Raw genomic sequence first — 24155 nt, 5'->3', positions numbered from 1 at the left:
GCATCTGTCAGCCACATTTACAGTAAACTCCAGCTCTCCTATCATGTGTGGTCTGTGGGGATAGCTGAGCACATAATTTAGTTAATGAATTTAGTTTCTTTTAATGTTGACAGTATCTGTGAGCAGGTCACAGCTGTCTCCAGTTTCTTTACTCCAGTACCAGCATATTCAGTCCTCTCCACAGGACAGAAACAACAAGCTGTTCTATCTGATCAGATACATCACCTGATATTGCTTCCCAATTGCCTAAACTTGCAAGTAAATGCATACGTATATTTGACATTGAATTCCCTCCAATATTTACTTGTACAACACCAACATTTATTCGTAAGTACCAGCAGAATAAGTCATTAACTGACCACAGAAAGTTGCAAAAAAAAGGGCCAAGGCAATTTGCTAAGGTAAAACATTGCTATTTGCAAAGTAGTCTGCCTTATGCTGATTTTGGGAGCTGAAACAAGATCCAAGGAGCTCAAACATTCCAGCTGGTGTGCTTTGCTTCTATTTTCTATGAGTGATACTGAAAACATAAACCCAGGTTTTCAGGAAGGTAACCTCTCCACAGAAATGACCAAGTGTGTTTTCCTGCAGGCTAGAATCTGCTTTTTATATTGTTGCTCTTCAGTGTTCCAGTGGGTTAAATTTTGTCCTCCAAAAGCCCCCAATATTGTTGAGCCAGAATTGCTACAAGCAGCAAACAGAACACGTGGCTGGCCACAGCTATACCTGTGTATTTCTGCTGTTTAAGTTTCTCCAAAAAAGTAAGTTTTCTTTAATAGAAGCTGACACACAGCTCTCCCCCTCTGTTTAAGAGGGCATTTTCAGTCAGAAGGAAGACTAGATAAAAGTGCTGGCTGTCTAAACTGAGCACTCTGGTCTTCCTCTGCCTCCCCAAGGTGCTATTCACCTTCATACCCTCAACTGAGTGCATGCAGAGTTGCAGGTATTCAGCACCTCTGCACATCAGCCATCTAATATCTCAGCTGTAACTTCAGTGCTTTACCTTACACATCAAGAAGCTGTGGTTAACTTAATCCTGTTTACTAGTTCTCGGGGGCTTGGGTATCACCAAGTGAAGAGAAAAAGCATAAAGGAAAGCGCCTACTGAATAGTTTTACTTATTTACCTTGATTTTAAGCCTAGTGGACTTTGTCCAGTGGCATTCAACTAACTAGTGTCATTGTGCATAAGCAAAAACATCCTTAATGTTACCTTTCCCCCACTCATGTCCCACAGTAACTTGTGCACATCATACAACTAAAACAGCCAAATCACTCTCCCATCGATCCTCCCATGCCGAGACCTTGGTGTTCTTTCACAGCCATTAGTTAAATGAGCTCTGCGGCCCCACAGTGAAGCTCCTAAGTAACATTGTTTAGTGTGCAAAGTAAAGAAAGCAGATCCTGAAGGCTCAATCCATCCATGACTAACTAGGGACGCAGCAGTGCTGACCAAGGTCACAAGGAAACAGCAGCAGAGTTGGGACTGGGTTCTACAATTCACAAGCTCCAAATCAAACAAAACTCGGGAAGCATCTCTTGACTGGCTGCCTGCAGAAGGTTTGGTGCCCCTGGCTTGCTTCAGTTCAACCACATTAACCTATGGCACAGTATTTTTGCTTCTTGTAAGAAAATGCATTGGATCTCATGCAGGTTACCCGTCAGAGATGGGAAGGGTGATAGAGGCTGTATGCCCAGTGTGCTGACTTTCACAGAGGAGGCTGGCACCATACACAGCCCACAGTCCACAGAGGGAGGAGAAAAAGCAACTTGTGTCGGCTTATTACTTCTGGTTTCCAAACAGGACAGAAAGTGAAGCCAGCACAGCGCTCAGGCTGCAAGGAGGTAGCTGGCTCCTTGCCCAACACATCGGTTCGTTTTTCTGAGGCCCCTTCAGCTCCACACAGCCAAAAAAGGAAGCTGGAAAATGTCATACCGAAAACAAGAAGGGCTGCATCTCCTTCTCTCTCCCTGCCTGGAGGAAGCATCTCCTCTGGCTAAACTTCAGCCACCCAAAGGAGAAGCAGGCTGCTGTGCTTTCCACCTGATGCTTGCTTCACAAGAGATTCACAGGCATGATGACCAGTGGCCAGCCATTCCTGCCACTCATCATATTCCTGGCTGATGCAAAATCATTTGGCTGTGAAACACAGGTGTCATGTTATGCCACAGCCCTGCCAGCTCTTCCAAGAACTCCAGGTCCGGAAGAAACACTGCCCATTTCTTCTTGACATACTGCTGGTGCCACATGAGCGGAGCTGGCAACTGTTTCCTACTGACCCTTGTGCAATTCTTATAACTAAATATTTTCCCTTTATTTCTAAATCAGACAAAAAGTCCCTAGTCACATGCAGCAGCCAGATTTTGCCAGGTTCCAGCCTAGAACTACCCTAAGACAGGGAACAAGGACCCCAAAACAACATCAGCTCTGCTGCAGACCTTCCAGTGGTCCACTTAATCCTCAACCTTTTGGTGCTGATTAGGAAGTCGGTCACCAGCACTGTTTGATGGACAATCCGTCACTCCATCTCACAGGAGGCAGAGTAGGACAGCCATTTTGCCACAAGCTACTGAAAAAGATGATAGAACCAGAGCCTTAAGGCTCTTCCATCCTAAAAAGACAGGATCCCCAAACTAGCTGCTATTTGCATCTTCCCAAACATTGAGGAGTCACCACTGTCAGCTGCCTCCCTTTTAACCCCTGTTGGTTAACAGCATCCTCCTAACAGCTGGCAGAGCAGGTCACAGCCTGTGCCTTCAGCACACTCAATTCCCACCTCAGCATGGGGGAACTTGTCTTACACCAAGGCAGCTGCTCACTTCGGTGGCATGTTAAAGCCCAGATCCTTAAGGGCTATTTTGATGTGTGGTGCCAAGGTAGAAGTGTAGGAAAAGCACTTTAATCAGACTTCAATACACTGCTCATTTCCTGCAGTCTCACAGAAAAGCTGTCATACCTGAACCAACAGCGTGGCAGTCAGCGGCTGTGATGTTCCCAATAGCATAGCAAAAGACTCCTTGCTCCCTGCGCCTCGTTTTATGCTCAGTGCATTCAGTGGAGAGAACCCGGTAATGTGGGTTGATTATTTTTACCTTAAGCCTTTGCTGCAAGTTCCAAGAAAAGCCCTTCTCCGTTACGAACCAGTGACACCTCCCTGCATGAGGTTTCGGGGACAGCGGGGGGAAGGAGGTTATGTAAGAGCTGCAGGAACTGAGGGGGAGAATGAATGTCAAAACTTGCTAAAACACAAACCCTGGAGCCTTGCGGATTCCGTCTCCAACATCCATCAAACATGATTAATTTTAATGTCACAACATTTTAATGTCAATTACTTTTAATGTCACTGCTTCTTATTTACTGGTGCAACCACATTCTAGAGCTGATAAGAGATTTCCCCCAAAGAACTTTTAAGATCAAATAAAGAAAAATAAACGCAATAAGCACAAGCAGTAGCCTGGTGCCTCTCTGCTATTGTAAAGCTCTTGATGTGGTGAATCCAACTGCATTTCAAAGGCCAAGGCATTTGAAGAATAGAGCATATCTGAGGGTTTTCTGTTCAGGGTTAAATTACTACTTAGTAAAAATTTGCTTCTATGCATGTTTTCCAGACTACATCAATTTGGCTAAAGATGCCTATTAGATAAGTGGCTTGATATTTGCATTAGGCTAAGCCCCCAGACAATATTTTTAATGTTGCATAAAGTAGACAGTAACAAAGTCCTAATCCTGGCTCTCTCATAATTTGTGTATAAAAGGACAGCACATAAACTTAGACGGTTGAAGAAACGGAAGAGCCTGATATTCAACATCTCCAGATTATCCAGTTGCTGGGGAAAAACAGAAGAGCTGAAGATTTTCGTAAGGCATCACATTAAAAATCTATGTAAATTAAAATCTGTTCAACTACTGCAGATATAAAAGCCTGCTATTTCATTCAAATTCTTTGCTTTCATTTGCTCTTTGGCAGAGACAGAGACAGCAGATAGCAAATAGGGAAAAGGAACACAGAACATGTACAAAAGATGACAACAAAAGAACAGAAACAGTGAAGTATGAACAGGGTGACTCAGCCTGCAGAGTGTTAGGCAGCTATACCTAAATACACTATGTGGTACCTATATATAGTACTATGTAAGTGCTATATACGTGTTATTTGCTTGTTGCTTGCTGAAAAGCAATTAAAGCACCCTCCTTTGGATGCAACATGCAAATAGCTGCTGTATACTTAGAACTCAAGTGTTTTTAAAGACTTGATTGAGCCTGAAGAAAATTTGTGGGTACAGCTGGCAACACAAGACCGGTACACAGACTTCTGTCTGTGAAGAAGTTTTTAAAAACATTTGGAGATCAAAACCACAAACCCCACGAGGTTTCTCAAAACAATTAAGGAAGTTTTCCTATCCTCAGTCTTAAAACTTACTCTGAAGACAAGTCAGGCCTCTAATCTAATATAAAGCTTATAAGAAAAGGAATTTGCAAAACAAAGGAACTAATTAAAGAAACTGAGAAATAGAAGTCAAACACCTGTGTTTTGAAGCATTGTATTAGCTACTGATGTTTGTAGCAACTAGAGATGATAAACTGATTAATCTGAATAAAAAAGCAACATTTTTATTTGAAAATGAACAGATAAAACAGCACACAACCAGTTATATTTTGTGCTCAGTTAAATGCAAATGTATATGAACAACTGAACTGAGATGAATAAGAGGGCATGAAAATACATCATTGTATAAACAAATTGCTTTGTTTGGAAGCAAACTACAGACTGCAGCTATTGTTAGGCCTTTTGCTATACATGATTTTGATCCTCAGTAATTGTTTCAGTGTGGTTTTCACTTCTCAGCTACAGAAATTTTATTCCTGACACTTTTGCAATAGAAGTGATCTAGTTTAGTTTCTATCCAAAGTCTGTTTGGAAGAACTGTCTCAGACCACAGGCAGTAGCATTAGAGCAGATTAATTGTTGAGGATCTGCTTGAAAGGAAGTTGGGAAAATTTAGCCAAAGCTTGATGCAATGTTCAAAGCGATACTCTGAGCAAAGACTTCGCAATTAGGATCACCCTAAAGGAAGTGAGAGGAAGAACAAATCTTGTAGTAGTTTCCTAGGACATTTTTAAACAGATGTAGGCCACACTAATAAGACCCGTTGGCTCCACAGCACCTTGACTGGACATAGGCAAGATGAACACATCATTTCTGGGAGAGGATTGCTGGTCCTGCAGGAGAAGTTACTGCCAATAAGAATAAACCCAAGCCAATAAATTGCACGATTTAAGAGCTCAATACAGACAGGGCTTGTGTTTGTAAAACAGATCACAGACTCTAGAAAAGAGGGTAGCTAAGAGAACACTGGATCCAGTCATTGATATACATTTATATATCCACATTTACACTTGTTATCTCATTTAATGGTAATGAATTATGCAGCTCTAGAGCTACTACCATTTTATTTCAAAAAGCTTCAGCCATGCATATTTTAAGACAGTGGCAGTTCAATGGGACATCTGACATGCTTATTTCCACCAATATGTCACTGAGTTACATCTCAATCCATAATACAACTGTAAGAATGAAATTCGACATTGGTAGGTTTTCAAAGCAGAATAGATGAGGTAGTTCTGGTAGTGATAAAGAACCCTTGAAAACAGGTATTTAACTCTATTATTAAAAAGAAAGGCCCACTACGAAGCTTGGACTTCTCACCCAATGAGAGCAAGGCAAGGACAGGCTTTTGCCCCCATGTGTGCTCCCCCCCAAACTCCTGCTGCTTCCCATGCCTGGAGCAGGGGCTGTCCTCATCTCAGGCCCCATGCAGAAAGGGGGAGGCTTAGCACGAGCCAGCCCTAGCTGTCAGCTGGTGTTAGGATCCAGGACTCATTCAGAACTGGGGGTGGGATTTACGTAACACGATGAGTTGCTTCATTCTTCTCCTCTTTTTAGGGGATCAATCACAGCACCATCTCCTGATCCGTGCAAAGCACCTACTGCATCACCCTTGTGCCTGCATTGACCCAGACACATTGGTGCATATCAAAAAAAACACATTTACTATAAAAGGTAATCAGGTAAAACATACAGAGGTGCCAAGAGATGCAAGACAGTGCATTCTGACAGAGCTGTGTGTACATCTGACAGCTAGCATAGCCCAGAGTCATCTCCCAGTCTTAAACAATTCACATTCCTTCCTGAAGCTAAATTGCGCTTGGCTGCATTGTTTCAACAAGCAGAAAGTCAGCCTTGTGCCAGGGGTTTGCTGCAGGAACCTTTACCCTGACCCAGACTAAGCTAAACTCTCCAGACACAAGCCCTGAACAAAGCAGCACATTGCCTTTGTTTACACGCATTAGTTGCCCTGAACCAGGCAGAGAAAAACAGCAGGGTCGTGGTGCTGCATGGAGACCTGGCAGGCCATCTTTGCAAAGCCACCTGAAGCTCTACAAAACCCCAGAGCTCAAAAGATTCCTCAACAGGATCCCCAGCCTGTTTTTGGTTTTAACTCTTTCAGTCTGAGAAATTCTCCTGCCCACCTTTTCTCTACTGCAGCCAGTTCAAATTCACTCAAGTTCAGCAGTTCAGACCTAGAGACTCAGCCAGTGCCCACAGCTTTTATATTAGATGTCAGGAAGATTTGTTTCCATGGAAGGATTGGTTAGACGTTGTAACAGGCTGCTCAGAGAAGTGGAGGAGCCACAAATCCTGGAGGTATTTGAGAGGCATGGATGTGGTGTTTAGGGACATTGTTTAGTGGTGACTTGGTAGGGTTAGGTAATGGTTGGATTTGATCTTACGGGTCTTTGCTGACATAAATGATCCTATGATTCTATGAATCAGTGTTTTAGATGAACTTTTAGTCATCTGGTCCAGTAATTCCTAGCTCCTTATTTTCATGTTCTCTTTCAGGCAGAAGGAGTCTGACTCACTGGCTGAATCTATGCAAAAAAAAGTCAAATAGTTGTACATTAGAGTTACTGTAGAGTTTCCAAAGCATCTGGCAGACAGGGTCTGATGCAATTGTGACAGCTCACAGAAGTGAATCCAGGGCATGAATAACTATGGCAAACCTATGGGCCAGATGAAAAAGTGTGGCTAAATGAGTATATTAGCCACTTGCTGTTACCGAGCGCAGGGTGTCTAATGAACTTCACAAAGCATTATAGAATCATTTAGCTCAGAAAAGACTTAAATGATGATCAAGTGCCCCATTAACACAAGCGTGCATGGTTACACGGAGACATTTCTCACAGCATGTTTCATCTTCCTCTGACTTCCCAGGGTTTTGAGTTGTACGTTAAGGCCTTTTAAAGGCACATCATTAGGACTTGCTCCCTACATGTACTGCCCACAAGTTCATCTGCACGTATCTGTAGCACTGGAGGCATACAAATAATGATAAATAATGCCTAGAAATCCACTGGACCTCTCTGCAGCTAGTACAGACAGTACCACAGAAAATGCTGATGCTAATTTGTATTTTGGATTAGGGCATTGACTCTGAGTTTCACGGGGAGCCTGGTCTCATGTTCTTACATGAGAACACGGGTAGTTTGTGGGGAAGGGGTCAGGTAGAGCTGTAAGGAGAACAACATAACAAGGGGCTGGAGCACCTCTCCTACGAGACAGGCTGAAGGAGTTGGGGTTTGTCAGCCAGAAGAGAAGACTCTGAAGAGACCTTACAACAACCTTCCAGTGCCCAAAGGGGGCTGCAGGAAAACTGGGGAGGGACTCCTTGTCAAGGGGTGTGGTGATAGAACAAGGGGTAATGGCTTTAACTGAAAGAGGGTCAATTTAGATTAGAGAATACAAAGAAATTCTTTGCTCTGAGGGTGGTGAGGCCCTGGCCAAGGTTGTCCAGACAAGCTGTGGCTGCCCCATCCCTGGCAGTGCCCAAGGCCAGGCTGGATGGGGCTTTGGGCAGACTGGGCTGGTGGGAGGTGTCTCTGCCCTGAATTACGTCCCAAAGTGTACACTTAAGGGTATCAAACTTAAGTTTCTGGAAGTCTCTACAGTACTGACTAGGAACAATTGGAAACATCTGGCCAGGGAAGAGTCCCTCCTGTTTTTATCCTGTTCCTGTATTCTTCCCCTCAGATCAGCACCTAATAATTACTAGAAACAAGATACCAGGCTAAGTGGGTATCCTAACCATTATTGTACCTCTTGTTCTGTAACACATTATATTAGATGTTGACATTTTGACTGGGACACAGTTATAATGTGTGAATCTTGCACTGATAATTAATGTGCTTTTTTGCTCTTCACTTGCCTTATCTGGAGTGACAGGAGATACACACCCCTTGTCTCCCTGTTTCAAGCCCGGCTTTATCCCCCCAGCCTCAGCTTCCTGTGTTTCTTCATCTCAAGTGGAAACGCCTTAACAGCTTCTTGACACTGCAAATACTTTATTTTTGTTTGCCTAGTAGAGGGAGAAGAAACCAAATGGCCCCATATGGGGGACGACAGTGGTTCATTGGCCCCAGACCACACAAATCTCTGCATCTGGCCCTCCTTAACATCTAGAAACGAAACCAGAGCATCTGTGTGCCAGGCAGAGGGTCTCATCTGGCAGTCCTGCAGAATAATCACAGCAACATGCACCCACTTGCAGGTTCCTGGCTGATCCTCAAGGCTCATTTGGGATGAGTATAGGTAGCAGCTTGATTGGAGCAGCCACAGCAGGTTATCTCAAGTAGGATTTACGGTCTGGTTTGTCGTGAGGCCAATTCCCCTGATCTCATGCAACCCCGTAAGTTAACAGCCAGCTGCTTCTGGCATCCTGCAGGATGGAAACTGCTGTTTGGGGGGATGGTATGAGGGGAGGGGACTTGTCATGGTTTGCTCAGAAATGTTTTATTCAGGCTGTTTATCCTCAAAAGAGCATTTTCCTTTTAGATTAAAGTATCTGGATTCTGTTTATTCTAAACACAGGAGACAGGACTCAGGCATTTCCTCTTTTAGGAAGTATGGCTGAGCATATTTCCTACAAAATTTATAAAGAATTGAAGTAAGGACTTCTATGGCTCCTGAAGACTTCAAACTCATCTTCACTAAATGCAATGAAGGAGCCACAGCTCTGTCACAGCACAGTTGCAACACTTAAAATACAAATGAAAACAGACAGCAGCTACAAGCCCTTTGAACAGACAGACCAACTAAAACATAATCAAAGTATTTACCAATACTCTGCACTATTTTGTCTGAACACCATAAACCACATCATATAACAGACAAGGCACTTCCCTTTATACAGATGGGGAAACCAAAGCTCCAAAAGGACTCGTAAAGCCACCTGCTGGGATTATAGCTGAGATGACAGGCAAAGTAACGAACAGATTTCAACATTATCACTGAAAAGTTCTTGTCCCAGTTGATTGCAGAGTCACCACTGCAGCTGGAAGCAGAGCCACAGATTCCTGCCTCCCCATCTCTTCTATTTAGATACAACTATCTCTCAAAATAAAGATAGCATCCATTTTTTATGCCATTTTTCATGCATTAGCCACTGCACTTTGTATAGGAAGTCTCTCTCTCCACCTTAAGCACAAGGAAAGTGCCTCGCTCCGTCTTGCAGGAGACAGGAAAGCTGGATAATGAACAGAGCTCCTCTACCCATAAGGCCAACCCATCTCAGCTTCCACAGCATACCTCTGGACTGATGCAAGTCTCATGTTTAATCTCTCAAAACTGCCTACGACATTTTCCGTGGCATCTACCCTCAACATTCATATATTATGCACTACTTTCGTCTGGATTCAAAGTAGAGAATATATGAATGGTGACTGCTATTTAAGATGTCTGCAGAAATAACATCTATCTGCTACATCAAGCCTTCCCCATCTGCACAGCCTGAACATAACCGATGGTGTGTGTTTATAAAGCATGCATAATCATTACCTGCTCAATTACTGTTGTTATAATGCATGGTTTAGCAATAAGTGCTGCCAATTGCAGGGCTCCACCAGCTCCCTGTATTAGGGGGATTCTTCATGTTTTGTTTCTAATTCTGCATCATAATCAAGCCCAAATTTTATGCATGTTGGCTCAGGATATTTTCCTTTCCTTTACATTATCAGTCTGCTTGCCACATCCTTGCTGAAGGGGATTCCTCACTGTAAGTTCTTCTCTTGGTAGGGCAGGATGGCCTCTTTTGGTTGAGGATTATAGGCTCTGACAGTGCCGAGACAGAAAAATACAACCCTAGACTGATTTAAAGCAATGAGCAGGGCTGTTCCCCTAAGATCAGTTATATGCAGCTACCTACCATTTTCTCCTCCTGTAACTCAGACCCACTCTGTACCTGGCCTTATCCACTGTTAGCATATCGCAGACCCAATGACCATATCCACTCCTTCACGCACTGTATTTAAAAGTGAGTTAGGAATTTTAAATACTAACCATGAGACCACACTGCTGCTTCCCCTCCATGGAAACCAAAGCAAAAGCAAAAGTTTTGGGAGCAAAGAAAACCCAAGTAAGAAAACATTTGAAGAACTGTATTTGTTATTTCCTATATTTGAATGTCTCTAAAATAAAGCACTAATTAAACTAAGTGGAGATTTTTGAAAATGCCCAGGTACTATGTTTTCAGAACAGCTTCCAAAGGGCCTGCATTATGGCCTGGCAAGTTAAGCTTTAAATTAGTTCTGAGCACTTGCCAGGAATGTGTGGTTCACACGTCTGCTCTCTGCTACAGTAAGTCACTATTGTTAGCTGGGCCAGTGTTAAATAAAAAGCATAAAGAGCTTGGGTACTAAGTTAAAAAACAAACAAACAAACAAAAAAAAACCATACAAACTGAAAACAGAAGTGTTCAAGTTAGTAAAATACGTAACTGAGAAACTGATGGGAAATTTTACCTCTTCGGATCTTCAAATCAAGCCTGGCTGTCTTTCTGGAAGAGATTTTACTCAAGTCCTTAAAATGAATGCAAAGATAAAGATGAAGTTCTTCCCCCTCCAATATACTTGAACAATTTTCGATGCTGCCCTCAATTTCCTTCCAACTGTCAGTGTGTGTAAATCAGGATCTCAAAGCTTTCACAGATATGCCTGAGAGACAGATTTCAGATACATTCTTCTGTAGCTTTACTATGATGAGATACAGAAGCGGTGAGCAGTCCATGCACCCTAATTACACCATGGGGCTGGTCAGTATTTAGGACCTTTAGCAAAAAATAACCTTGCTCACAGAAGCTGCTTTGCAATCTGGTGGAACAAACCCAGTTTACAAAAGCCCCTAGCTGAGCACCCCTGGCACCACATCTAATTGTTCATCAGATGTTATTTGAGTATCTGAGGTTCCCAGCTTTCCTGGCTTCTCATCGCATGAATCTATGCTCCAGAACTACCTTGCCTGGGTTTCACACGAGCAGATGTGAACCTGGTGCCTGGCTTTATACAGCAAGCAGGAAGAAAACTAGGTTTAAGACGTTCTGGCTGGCCATGCAAGCTTTGAGTCTGCAGTGTTGTAGCAACAGTGCAAACAGGCAAGGAAATGGTCCCTGCTACAGAGCACTTACATCCAAGAAAATATCCTGAATATTTGCATCTGGTACAATAAAGCCCCGTTTGCTCTGTTCACAGCCTGGTTTTAGCTTTCCTTTCTTCTGGTGCTTTCACAGAAGAGAAGACACAGGGTAAGGAAAGATGTTTGCTGACAACTTGAAAAGAGAAACACCACAGCTTCCACTGCATTCAATGCCTTTTTCTAATGGGTACATACTCATTGCTATCCCACAATGGAAACAACATGCCCAAGGCATTACTAAATAGGAAAAAGATGGGGGCTCAATTAGAGGAAAAAAGTATTGTGCAATGCAGGATCATTAACTCCAGAGCAGTGGAGCTCGGTTTTGAACATCCCTTGTACCAGGTCACACTGGGACTGAATTAACTAACAGCTGCAGAATTATCTCCTCTCCTTACCCCAGGGCAAGCCTTGAGCTAAATGGAAGGAGCTCTGACAAAGCCAGATATGCTGGGATGCATTTGCCACAGAGTGACACTGATGGGAAGGCTCCAGAACTGCAACATCATCTTCACCCGTTAAGCTAGTACCCAGAACATATTAACAGGCTATCACTTTGGCCTTTTATAGCATCATTTTCAGCGAGTTCAAAGCACTTGCAGCTCATCAGGGAAGGTTTGCTTCATTTGTGAGGGCTTTTACATTTATCAGCCACAACAGAAGCTGAGGCACGCAGCAGTTGAAACCAACATTTTCAAATGCACCCCAAAACTTGGAATGATTAAAGGACACCCAACATTGCACATAGCTGGTGCGACCACAACAGGCTCATGGGTCCCTGGGCTTGCATCTTCAGCAGTACTGGCCCTTTATAACAAAGTTCACCACTTGAAACAGAGACACTCAGAACTAACAGGCACTTAAAAATGGAACTTGAAATTACTTAAATCATAGTCACTGGCAAAACCAGCAAGGGAATCTAGACATCCTGAATGCTGTTTTGACCAGACACCACTCAATTACTTAAAGCCCCCCCTTGGAAAAGAAATAAGAAAATAAGGTATTAGTCAACACAAAAGCTATGCTTTGTCTTGCTAAAATCCCCACTGTCTCCAAGCAGGAGCTTGAAACAATGGAAATGGAGAGGTTTTACCCACAGCACAGACCACATCAAGCAAGACAAAGCTGTGCTGTGGAAACATCGATCCAGATTGGACGAATTCAGTAAAATAGCTCCTTATGTGAAGTGCTGAGACTGAGGATTAGCAGCAAGTGACACCTCTGTCACGTCTGTGATGGGTGCCTATGAGACAGACCTACTCCAGACATGGGAGAAAAATGCCACAAAACCTTCAGAGCTGATGCAAGACTTCAGAGGCCTTGGAGCAATAATGCCAAATCCCTCATCTGGAATTGGGTTTCTGAACCTTGCTTAAAAAAAAAAAAAAAAAGCTCTGCTTTGTGCTCGGCTGGCTAATAACTTTTTTTTCCTCCCCCCCCTGATAATGCAGCACCGTCAGTTCTAGAAAAAGATATTTAAGTGTCAGCTCACAGGAAAACAGATGAACCCAGCACAAGCACCCAATGGCACCCAAGCCCACAGACTAAACCAAGCCAAGAAAGGCGACCACTGCTCAAGGAACAGCAGCAGGGGGTTATGGCAGTAACAAGCCAACATCAGAGCTTGGTTTTGCCAGATCACTGATACATATTCCTGCTCCTACTTCAGAAGCAGAGGGTCACAGATCCTCAGTTGCCACAAGGAAGCTGAGCATTCCTCTGCTGTTGTTCTGAAACCTGCTCAGGACCAGGTTCCACTTAGCTCCCCTGTACATTTAGCTCCTCTGTAAATTCAGCCAGGATTCTAAATAACTGTCTAAGACGTCAGACCTGGTCTGCTACTCATCTATCAGAGCAACAAAACAGCCTTCCTTCCCAGTGTTTGCTGAGCCCTGATTTTAGCTGGGGCCTTTAAAAGCTGCTATAAAGTAAATAAAGCAAGCACTTGCTAATAACCCTTCACTCAGCAGCCCCACTTCACTCAGAGCTTAGTGCAATCCGATGAAGGAAATGAAATGCTTCACTACGTGTGATTGAAAGCTGTGACACCATTTTAAGACTGTTTTTAACTTGAGCAGCCTGAAGTAATCTACCAAAGACATCTGTATATGAGGCTGTGCTCTGGCTTCCATTGGCAAATACTGAGGAGGAGCCAGACCTAGATGAGAACTTCCCCTAACACAGTAGATTAACCCTGCTAAAATTAAAGCAACTCCCGCACCAGATATCCCTACCCAGTCCAAAACATGGAAGGTAACAGGGTAAAGATATTCAGGGAATAAACTTAACAAAGCTAAGTGGTTTGACATTTGAATTCTGGGTTTGATTTGACTTGTTACAGTGCAAATGAGAACTGCATTAGGGGAATTCACACCTTCAGCCCATGGCACACCCCGTTTTCTACCAGGCAGCTTTCTGATCAGCACGAATGGCTGCCTCCTTTACTGACCACACAGCTAAAAGCCACAAAATATTTAACATTTCTATTTCCCTGTTCCTAAGACAGCTGGGATGTGGCTGGGGTCAGTCAGTCTGACATTGCCAGTAGAAAAAACAGTCAACTTCTGCCTCAAGGCACAAGCCCTAAGGAATTCTGTTTCCTCATCAGTCATTCCGCCACCACCCTCTAGCCTTCCAGTCCCAATAGGCTTTTTGAAGGGCATAATAGCTCTTAGCTCTGGGTAAAGCCCTGCAGCAAATCCTTCAGAATTACCTGAAAGTCAATTGAACCCCTTCAGCAGACTCCTTACCCATTTTGAGCAAAAAAGTTTGTTTTCCATGAGAAATATTCATAGTTTCTTACAAGATCCACAGAGCATTTAACAGATATTTGCTGAAGCTGCATGTCGCCGCACTGAAACGAGCTCAAGTGCCAGTAAATGCCTGAGCAAAATGAAGCAATTTCATTAATATTAACCCAACAAGGCAGGATCCACAGCAGGATTCCCAGCACCCCACCAGACACTGGTCTTGAGTCTCGCTTCATCAGATTTGCTCTGGAATTACCCTACCAAAACTGATTTCCAAATCTGTCTCTGTACCTTTTTTTTTCTGCAGAGGTTTGATAAATGGTCTTTTGTTCAGAAAGAAGCCCTGGTGGTGGAGAATGTGGCTTTTTCCTCTTGTCCCTGGAATTGTGATTGGAAATAATTGGAAGTGTCACTGGAAGTAATCAGAAGTGACAGTCCCTGGGCTATAAGGCTTTTGCTTCAAGTCTAACGATCCCCCCCGCAAAACAAAACCTAAATTTAAACAATGAAGTCACAAAGTGATTTGCCTTCAAGGTTGAAAACCCTGCTTTTTTTTTTTTTTTTTTTGAAATGGAAAAAGTGCCTGACTGTTTTAGTTCAATATTCAAAGCTTGCTCTGTTGTACGAAAGATTTCCCCTGCACACAAACACCCCACCATTTCCTGGCACTCGGCAGCTCTACCCCACAGATAAAGGCTTACATCTATATTAAACATCTCCATGGCCTTTAAAATTTTATCAAGGCTTAAAAAAGAAAAAAAAAATAGCCTAAGCAGTCTAAGCTATGAGACTCAGCCAACATGCATCTCATAAATATTCCGAGTACTGGAAAACCACCTCATTCTGATGTTTTTGCTGAGGCACATAGGGGGAAGGGAACATAGCCATTTGATTTTTCATACACCAGTTCCGATGAGGCCTCTCACCAGCCCCGTTCATGCTGAATGCCATCCAGGCACATAAGGAAAGACCTACCTGCTCAAAACGCTTAGAGCCTCAATAGCCAAAGGAAGTGAAAGTCAAGGCAGTAGAAAAACAGTGGGATCCAATCCAATCCACCATGAACTAAGGCTGCATCCAGATTCCCTATCCTTAATTTAACCCCCCCCCAATGCTTCCCCAGCCATCGCTAATGCTGGTTTCCCAACTGTGCTTTTCTTTCACCTTCAGACACTCCAGCAAGCAGACTACTCAGAGGCATGTCCGCAGACACTGCACAGTTTTCACAGTTACTATGCCACTGCTCCTATTTACAGTATTTTAGGGAACATCTATTCTGAATGAGTGCTGTTGGGCATATGCTTTAAGACAGATTTACAACTGTTCCCTTTTCCAAAAGCCACGGCGAAGTACAGAGGGGACTCCCAAATACTTTTAGCATAGCTGGCTTCCAGGTTCTGCTCTACAGAGCAGCTCAACACACCCAAAAATGTTTATGCTAGATAGCAAGACTAAATTTTCTACTCTCCCATGCAGAAAACAAAGACATTCAGGGCCTAAACACCTGCAGCCCACATTTTTTGTGAGGACTCCTCTGGTAACAGCCATTCACGTCATGAGTGGCGTTTCTCAGCACACTGGTGCTCTAAAACCCATTATGCCGTTTTTCCTAATCAAGAATATTATTACTAAGTAAGAATAAGTCAAACCTTGCCATCCATCCCTCAGAAGTCATCCCTCCAGATGACAGCTCAAGACACTTAGCTTGATGAATCATGGCTGATGGATTCAGCTGTTTGCCACTGATCACTTCCCCTGTGTTTTAGGGCATACTAAAAAGGGAAACAAGTCAGAGCTGCAAGGGTTCAAAACACGCAGCAGTATTGCTATGTTGTCATGAGGCAGAATGCACCCACCTGGGCCTTCGTTTCCTCCTCTGCTAGGTGGGCTTCCTATATTCTCTACCCAACTGGTTGGACTAAATTATCTACCCAGAGCTTTATGTATTTATGGCACTTGTCACAAAGGATGCTACAGCAGCAGCAATGCCATATTACAGCACACCACACACAGTCTAGTCATTGTCAACAGTTGCCTCTAACTATGCACACTCCATTTCAGAAAGACTGCTCCCAGGAGAGCTGCCTTCCTTCTACAAATGCGTATTTTAAGCACAACAAAAATTTCACTGACCTTTTCCTACCCTAGGCAATTAAACTGCAGGCAGTAAGCTGAGCTTTGGCCTTTCCACCTAGTTAGTTGGGAACAAGTCACACTAAGGCTTCATACTCATTTTGCAGCCTCTAAAACGTGGATGTCAGCTACATGGGAGAAGAGCCAGGCTGAAAATACCCTCTGCAATGTATATCAATTCTTGCAGGACAGCAACATCATGAATCTGTGTCTGGGCCATTAAGAGAAATGCTGAGTTAGCACAATTGCCTCCCCCCCCCTTTTTTTTTTAAGCTGTCAAACACTTCACTAGAGAAGGTGAAGCAACAGGTGAAGGCAAGACTTGTCATGATTTTTTTCATCATTCACCAGCACATTTCACAATTGCTCAGTCCTCATCATAACTTGTTGCAAGAAGAAAAAACTTGTTGCAAAGACAAGTTAGATTTCCCTTACATTAATCCCTTCTCCACTTCACACAGAAAAGCTGAGACACCAGAAAAAGGTGTATGAGAAAACCTAGTAGTGGTGCTGTGCTGAGGCAGGACAGGACCCATCCTTCTTACATATTCTGGTTGCTTTTTCCAGAACCTAGTGAGCTTCTGGGGAGAAGAAGCAACTTTACTTTCAGTTGCTAACCCACAGCCAGAGCCCCCAGTCACTCCAGCATATACCTGCTGTATTCTGCCCAGGTGGGAAGCGCTTTTCAGGCAAAGTCTGGAGCTCAGGTTGGTAGAGGTAGCTGAGGTAGCAGAGCTCTGCTCCCTAGACTTTCCACTCAGCCATACTGAATTACTACATTGAAGGAAGAGGAGAATAACAAAAAATAGAAATGTTGCATCCTCCTTCCTCCTGTTGACTTCACTTCCCATCACTTGGCACATTTTCCATTGCTGTGCATCCTGCTCTCACTATTTCTGCATCTACTACTACCCTGTCCTTTGAGGATCTATTCATGGACCTCAATGACCTGAGTTCACCCTTGGCTTTTTGCTGGGCTGCTTCTGTAAACTAACCATTTCTAAAAACAGATGAAGAAAGAGCTCGGGGAAAAGAGACCCAGTCGTCTTCCAGACTGGGCACCACCAACTTCCCACTGCACCCAAAGTAGCCTCTGTTTTGTAACACATGAGTGCAAGCAAGACGCGCACAATATTAAGGGCATAACAGCTAAACTTGTTCTACAGACAAATAAAGCCCATTGCAGACCTGCACTGCATGCAACATACACGAGCAATGCTACTGCCTTGGCTAACCAAGGGGAGTAATTTAGCTGGAAACCTAAAATACACTTTGACTAAAGCTGTGGGAATCATTTCTGGAGAGAAGAGGCACAGCAAGCAGCTTGCAAACCCCTTCTTTGCTGGTACCAAACACACTCACAATCGTTATGTGCAAGTGTGCTTGCCACACGATGCAGAAAGCAGATTTTTGCCAATACACACACTTTGTCAGAGTGACTGTTTACATTGCTTTTCAGGCAGTTCCTACAAACTCAAACAAGTCACAGACTGTAAACCTGCTCAGTTCCCTATAAAGCCCTGTATTTGCCTTGAGGAAGACAGGGGCATTTGTTGTGATCCAGAGGATAAACATAGGGATATCTCCAAGCCCGTTGTGCAATGACAAGCATTTCTGGGAAGCTCGCTCTGCTGTTACACAAAATGTCCTTCTGAAGTGGGCCAGAGTACCCCACAGAAACAGACCGCTAATTCTGCGGAGAGGAGACAAGGCCCAGTGTGGGCACAGTGGCAAAACACCAGTTGTTTCGCATGGGAAATTCAGAAAAGTTGCCTCCCCACACACACGCTGTTTCTCATGATTAAAAATGAATCCATCTTCAGTATTTCAACTCAACGTTGGCACGCTGCTATTCCCCACTCTGGAAGATTACCTTTTTTCTCCTTTTCCTTTGTATGGTTAAACCGAAGAAAACAAAGGATAAAAATAACCCCCAAATTAAAACCAACCATTTTAAACGTTACATATCTGAACTATTTCATGTAAAACAAAGCAGCACTAGAGAAAAATAGGGCACTTTTATGAAGTGCCTTGACAGAAAATATTTGATGCAAACCAGCCCTGGCTTTAAAAGAATTTTAGTGTCTCACAAGAAGTGTTAACCCTGATATCCTGCCAGATAGCAACTCACTCAATTATGTCTTGCTTCTTTGAATTCCCCCTGGAGCACCAAATGGGCACACTGCTTCTTTGCTCTTTCCCTATGTTTTCTTAGAGCAGTGTTGTACTAAAGAGCTCTCTGCCCTCTCCTAGAAGTAAATTCACACCACCAACCGTTCTTGCATACATCTGGTGTTTTGTTGACTGCATCTAGAATTCTCTCCTGAAGAAAAATCAATTACCTTAATTATCAATTACTTGAAGTTGTCTTTGGGTGAACAGCCTCCTTTTGAGCTAAATAAACTAAGAATAATTACCTGCATTCCTTCATAATCCAATGAAGGAAAAGATGAAATCCACATGGCAAAATCCTGTACAGAGCCCCTGTTCACAGCTATGCATTTTCTTTTTCTTTTTGTACTTCAGTCCTGAGCCAAGAATTTTTGTTAAGTGCTGAAAAAATATGGGGCAAAATCCTTGCCCCATCAAGCTTCTAACCTAAGGACACCATGAAATAAACAAAGGCAACAGAAAAAGCCATTAAAAAAAGAGGCAGTAGTAAGTATATTCTATATTGGCAACCTCAGAAATTTAGGAAATACCCAGAGAAGCAGCAGAAATTAGATGAGTCAAGTTTTTGTTTGCTTAAAACAGCCTCCCTTGTTTTTTACTAGTTCCAGGCAGAAGCATTCTATCACAACGAAAGCTTCCCAGTAACCTCACTGGGAGGAGTGCTGGTTTTTATAACAGCACAGCAGTTCTTGGCTTTGCTGGAGTGTAGTGTTGCAAGGTTTTAGGAAGGGCCTCGAGCAAGTGTGACAAGGCACTGTGCAGGTTACCTGTGCTCTTACAGCAGGAGAAAATACAAGTCTCAGAAGTCAGTCAGTATTCAAGCACAGCCCCCGGCTGACCTGCCACTGCCAAATGCTGCAGAGCAGCTTCCATTTCATCAAGGATTTTCAAGCTGGGATTCTGGTGGATACCTAGGCAAGCGCATGCTGTCAGACCCAATCGCTCATGCCAACAAGCACTACAGGGATTTGCACCATAACCTTTCCCAGCACAGTGAGACAATCAGGTCTTGGTGTTCAGTGCAGCAACTGTGTTCCCCTGGGACAACACTGTAAGAGAGCCATTGACCTCAGCTTTCAGAGCAGAGCTCGGCTACATCCACACAGAAAGTACTTTTGCCATTACAGCTGCATCCACTCCAGCAGAATCACTTCTGTACAATACACCAATTTTTATATACTGAACACATCAGACTACCTAAAGCCAGACTAAATATGCAAGTCAGAGCCACCAGGTACACCTGCATCCATCAGCCTCGTACAGTACATCCGTTTCCCTATATCACATATCACTGTACCCTACTCTTGTCTTTTCCCAAGGACACCATATGCAGAGGTAGTTAAGACTAGGCTCTCAAGGCATCTGTGCTTGGTCTTGGAGGTTAGACTTCTTTACATCCTGCTGGCTAGTTAGATTTAAAGAAACCACGAAGACATCTTTGCAGTTATTGAGGTTGAGGCTAACGGCGAAGGTATGAAAGCAGACTTGACCATTCCTCCGTGTAAAAAGAACTCCTGTGGGCAAGCAGCTGCCCGCTTCTCACAAAGCAAGAACTGAGCAATTAGGGCGCTGAGATGAGCAACCCCTACCGCTGTAAGGCAAAGGCTCAGTGTCAGCAGCAGGACACCAGAAAGCTGGATGGCTGCATTGGTTTGGCACATTCTACTCATTTGGATCTCGAACCCACTGGTTTCTGAAGGGCAAAGAACCTACACTAGCCGACAAGTTAAAAACAAATGTAATACCAAAGTCAAAGCAGACATACAAATATTACACACAAACATATTTGATTACAAGAAAATGAAATTTCCTTTTACTTTAGTAGAAGGTTCATTAGAAATATTCAAGATTGACTTGAATTAGGAGATGGGAAAAGGTAAAGGAGATTTCCAGCACCTGAAAATTTAAATCAATTAAACAAAACATGTGAAAAAATATTTACTAATTATTTTTACTCTCTGAAAAATAAACACTCCATAGTGAAGAATCAGGAATTTCCCTTGGAAACTTCCATTTTCATCTTTAAAATGTTATATTATGTTTGTTATATATGAAGCTTGAAACAAGATTTTGACCAGCCATGGACCAAGATAAGAATCAGACATCACAACTGTGTGTAGGCAAAATTGGCGTGCGTCACCATCCTCTCCACACTCCTTCCTGCTTCATTCACATAGCCTTCGCTACAGAAGCATGGTCTTGCTCTTGGCCACGTTTAGGAAAGTCTTGTCACATTTTAACAGCTTCCTTTAGTAATTGGCTCCTGTTTGCTGCCTCCTCACACAGACGTTCACTTGTCCCAGAGGTAAACAGTGCAAAAGACAAGGACTGTATACACGTACCATTAATAATAATCAAAACCCAGCAGAGGCAACCTTCGAGGTTTACATGGCTTCTCTAAACACTTCTTCCCACACTACTCCTTCACTTTAACAGTGAGCAAAAGCAAGCCACCACTGGCAATTCTGCACCCTTCTACTACAAAGGCGCAATTAGACTTTCCCAAGGAAGCAAATCAGACCACTCAGTCTCATTTTCTCCCCAGCACGAGCCATGAACAGGGACCACAATGATTCCTCTTCCCTAGAACATGCTTCTAATGGTGATAAGCAAAGCTCAACTTGGAGCACAAAGATCAAGCTGTCTGTTGACAAGACAGGTACAGCACACGCAAGTCGAGGGGCAGGTCAATGACAAGGAGAAAAAGCATTTTTGGTTGTGCTGTGAGCCCTAGGAAGCCACTTATCCTCTCCATGCCACAGCTGGGACAACTCCCACAGAGGCTGAGGAACGCAGTTCATGGGTAAGTGCATAAGCTCTTCAGGGCAGGGATTGTTGTTTCTTTTGGGCTTATGCATTACAAGCAATTCAGAGATCCCTTGATTCCAAAGAAATGGGAACGGTTAAAGCCCATTACGCTCCACAGATAAAACCAGTGCTAGTCACCCAAAGGATAGTTGTCTTGTCATTACAGCCAAAAGCACCTTTTTCTGTAGCAACAGCTTATCCCTTTTGTTCCAAGCCTTCATCATGGGGCCTCTGTGAGAAGATACACCCTGTGAAAAGGGTTGGTGGATACTGCCATTATCCATCCTCTTTAATGAGGTAAGCGACCTTGCCTTCTGTTTCCTAATTTTTAGAGCCACTTATTAGCCATTTCTGCACAGCAGACTCTGCCCATGCACCTCTAGCAGAAGCCCAGGTGTACATCCAGTTCTTGGTGCCTCATCTCAGCCTTCTTTAAGAACCACCACATAGAGACAAATTGTAAAGGTAAATGTGCAAATGGGTGGGGGGGGCAAACTGCTGCCTGCAGTCCCCTAAGGATTCTTCAACATGTTCAATTTCCCTCATTCCTACAGATAAAGCCTTTGCTAACAACAATTCCCAGAGTAAAAACATTTTCCATAATATATTCAGCAGCTCTACAGATGCTGCCTTTCTTTTGGACATCTAGAAAGCTGGCTAGTTCATATCCCAAACCCGTGAGACACAAACAGGTCTGTGTTGTACAGCATTACTTTTTAGGATCCTATCTGAAACCCCTTTTAACTGTGTCCACCCACATCAGTCCCTCACCATGTGGGGCACAACTCTTCCATGGGAATCAAAGACCTGACCCCTTCCACACCTGTATGCAGGTTTCTGGGGGACAGAAGGACCCAGGAATCACAGCCCTTGTTCAACCACAACAGATCTCAGAGCTGTCTGCTTGTCAGCACTATCTTGTGAGCAGAATGGAGACAGAAACTCACTCATCACATTACAGTGCCTCTGGAGATACAGATACCCAGGCTGTTTCTGAGTCACTCTTGTAGGCAAGCCCCCCTGAAAGACTTCAGGGCTGCAAACCCTTTCCCCATAGACTATGGATTTAACAAACCTCTCTTTTCAGCCCTTCTACCTTCACTCCTTCCTTCTTTTAGTGTTTCCTCTCTAGTTTTCTTCTCCTTCACTCCTATTCAACAGGAAATCTCTACCTATTTTCTTTCAGCAGCCCTTTTCCCTCCCCGTTTCATGCTGTCTCTTTTGTTTTTCCCCCCTTTCTCCCTTCTCCCATCCTTTTCCCCCTGAACTCCTCCCTCTCGCACTTCAACACATCTGTTTTTAATCTGAGGCATCAATTGGAAACAATAACCCCTTTTCATTTTAAAAAACTGAATGTTAAAGGCTCGAGCAAAGCAAAACAGTTTAACAAATTTGACACTATGCTTGGAACAAAGACATTTTGTTCACTTTGTTTTGTTACAGAGGCTCAAGCCCCTTACTAGTACATTGTCTAAAAGTGCTGCCCTTTTTAAACAAAAACACACATTCCTAAAGGAGTCTGTTCAACCACCACTTCTAAAAAACGATTCCAGATATTAAAAGATCTCTGGCCATCAACCTGCTAATAACCAAAGCAGCGAGAAAAGCACCAAACGACACTGAAATTGGAGTTTTCCATAAAAGTTTTTTCTTTGCAAACCCGTTTAGCTCATCAGGAATGAATTTCAGTCGCGCAGAGAGGGCGCATGGAAGTTACATTAAACACCGAACACCAAAAAGCCAACCTACCTAAAAAGAGGATGGAAAGTGCAGACATTCCGTCTCCAGGCAAGAGGGGGACTTTTCCTCCCTTTTTCTTCCTTTCTCCCAGGAACAGCAGGCAGACCTGCACAGGATTCAAAGGAACGCCTCTGGAATGCACCGAGTGTAATTGCATCCATGTGCCAGAAAAATAACCAACTTCACTCTTTCTTCCCTTCTGCTATTCATCTCCTTGTCCATATTCCATCCAAATTCAGCGAGAGCTTTTAGATCTGCAGCTGGTAATTCAGGCCCTTGAGTTTGTGGACGAGGAGAGAGGCAGTGCAGCAAGGAGTTCACATCTCCAGCAGCATAGAACAATTTTGCATGTCTGAAAAGAAAAGGAGAGAAGCAGGGGAAAACACTGTGCTCAATGTTCACCACATGGCTGCCTCCCAGAAGAGCCCCTCCCTACCATCAGCTGGGATTAATAGTGAAGACCAGTCATGTGGGTGAGGTAAAGCTAACTTCTAGCAATAATATATATATTTACCTTTGGGGGAGAAACAAGAGGATTTCTCTAGTGTCAAAACAGTTAAGTTTGGAGGCAGTAAAATCCAGCATGGAAAAAAGAATCCGATTCGTCACTCAAGGGCTGGAGACAGACTCTCTCGGAAAAAGCACACATGCTCTGCAGAGTTATAAACACTCACGTATATACATTTTATACACACTGTATCTTTGTAGATAGTAAGCTACGGAATTAAAGCTTTTAGTCTTACTCGAAGGATTTCTCCTGTCTGGTTTATTATTTTCTCTTTGAATAAATCTGAGTTTCTAGGATAGAAAAATCATAAAAATTCATTTAATCACACATTTTATTGGTTCTTTCCCAACTAGCAAAAGGGCCAAATCAAGCAAACATTGTATACCTACATTTAGTGACCCCTCTGGATACAATTCATAAGGGATACCCTCAAAGGCATTTTAAACCCGAGCAGCCTCCCTTCAGCCTCACACTAGTGCAGTCAGTAAGCAAGCTTAAAAAGCTAGCTTAAATACAC

The 24155-nt window shown here is 43.3% G+C and overlaps 1 protein-coding gene across 1 annotated transcript in view; it reads right to left on the bottom strand.

Annotated features, from left to right (window-relative positions):
• The window catches only part of CLMP (CXADR like cell adhesion molecule), a 43737-nt gene extending 20237 nt beyond the window's left edge, over nt 1–23500 (bottom strand). Inside the window, exon 1 of the mRNA XM_082777837.1 lies at nt 23140–23500. Coding sequence (XP_082633963.1) covers nt 23140–23287 — 148 coding nt within the window. The 5' untranslated portion in view covers nt 23288–23500. The remainder of the gene's footprint in view (nt 1–23139) is intronic.
• Nucleotides 23501–24155: the final 655 nt, after the last annotated feature.

Source organism: Aythya marila (assembly GCF_965140915.1).
Source record: "Aythya marila genome assembly, chromosome: 23".
Taxonomy (NCBI): Eukaryota; Metazoa; Chordata; class Aves; order Anseriformes; family Anatidae; genus Aythya; species Aythya marila.
Note: the sequence above shows the minus strand (reverse complement) of the source record. Positions and strands in the feature narration are given on the sequence as shown.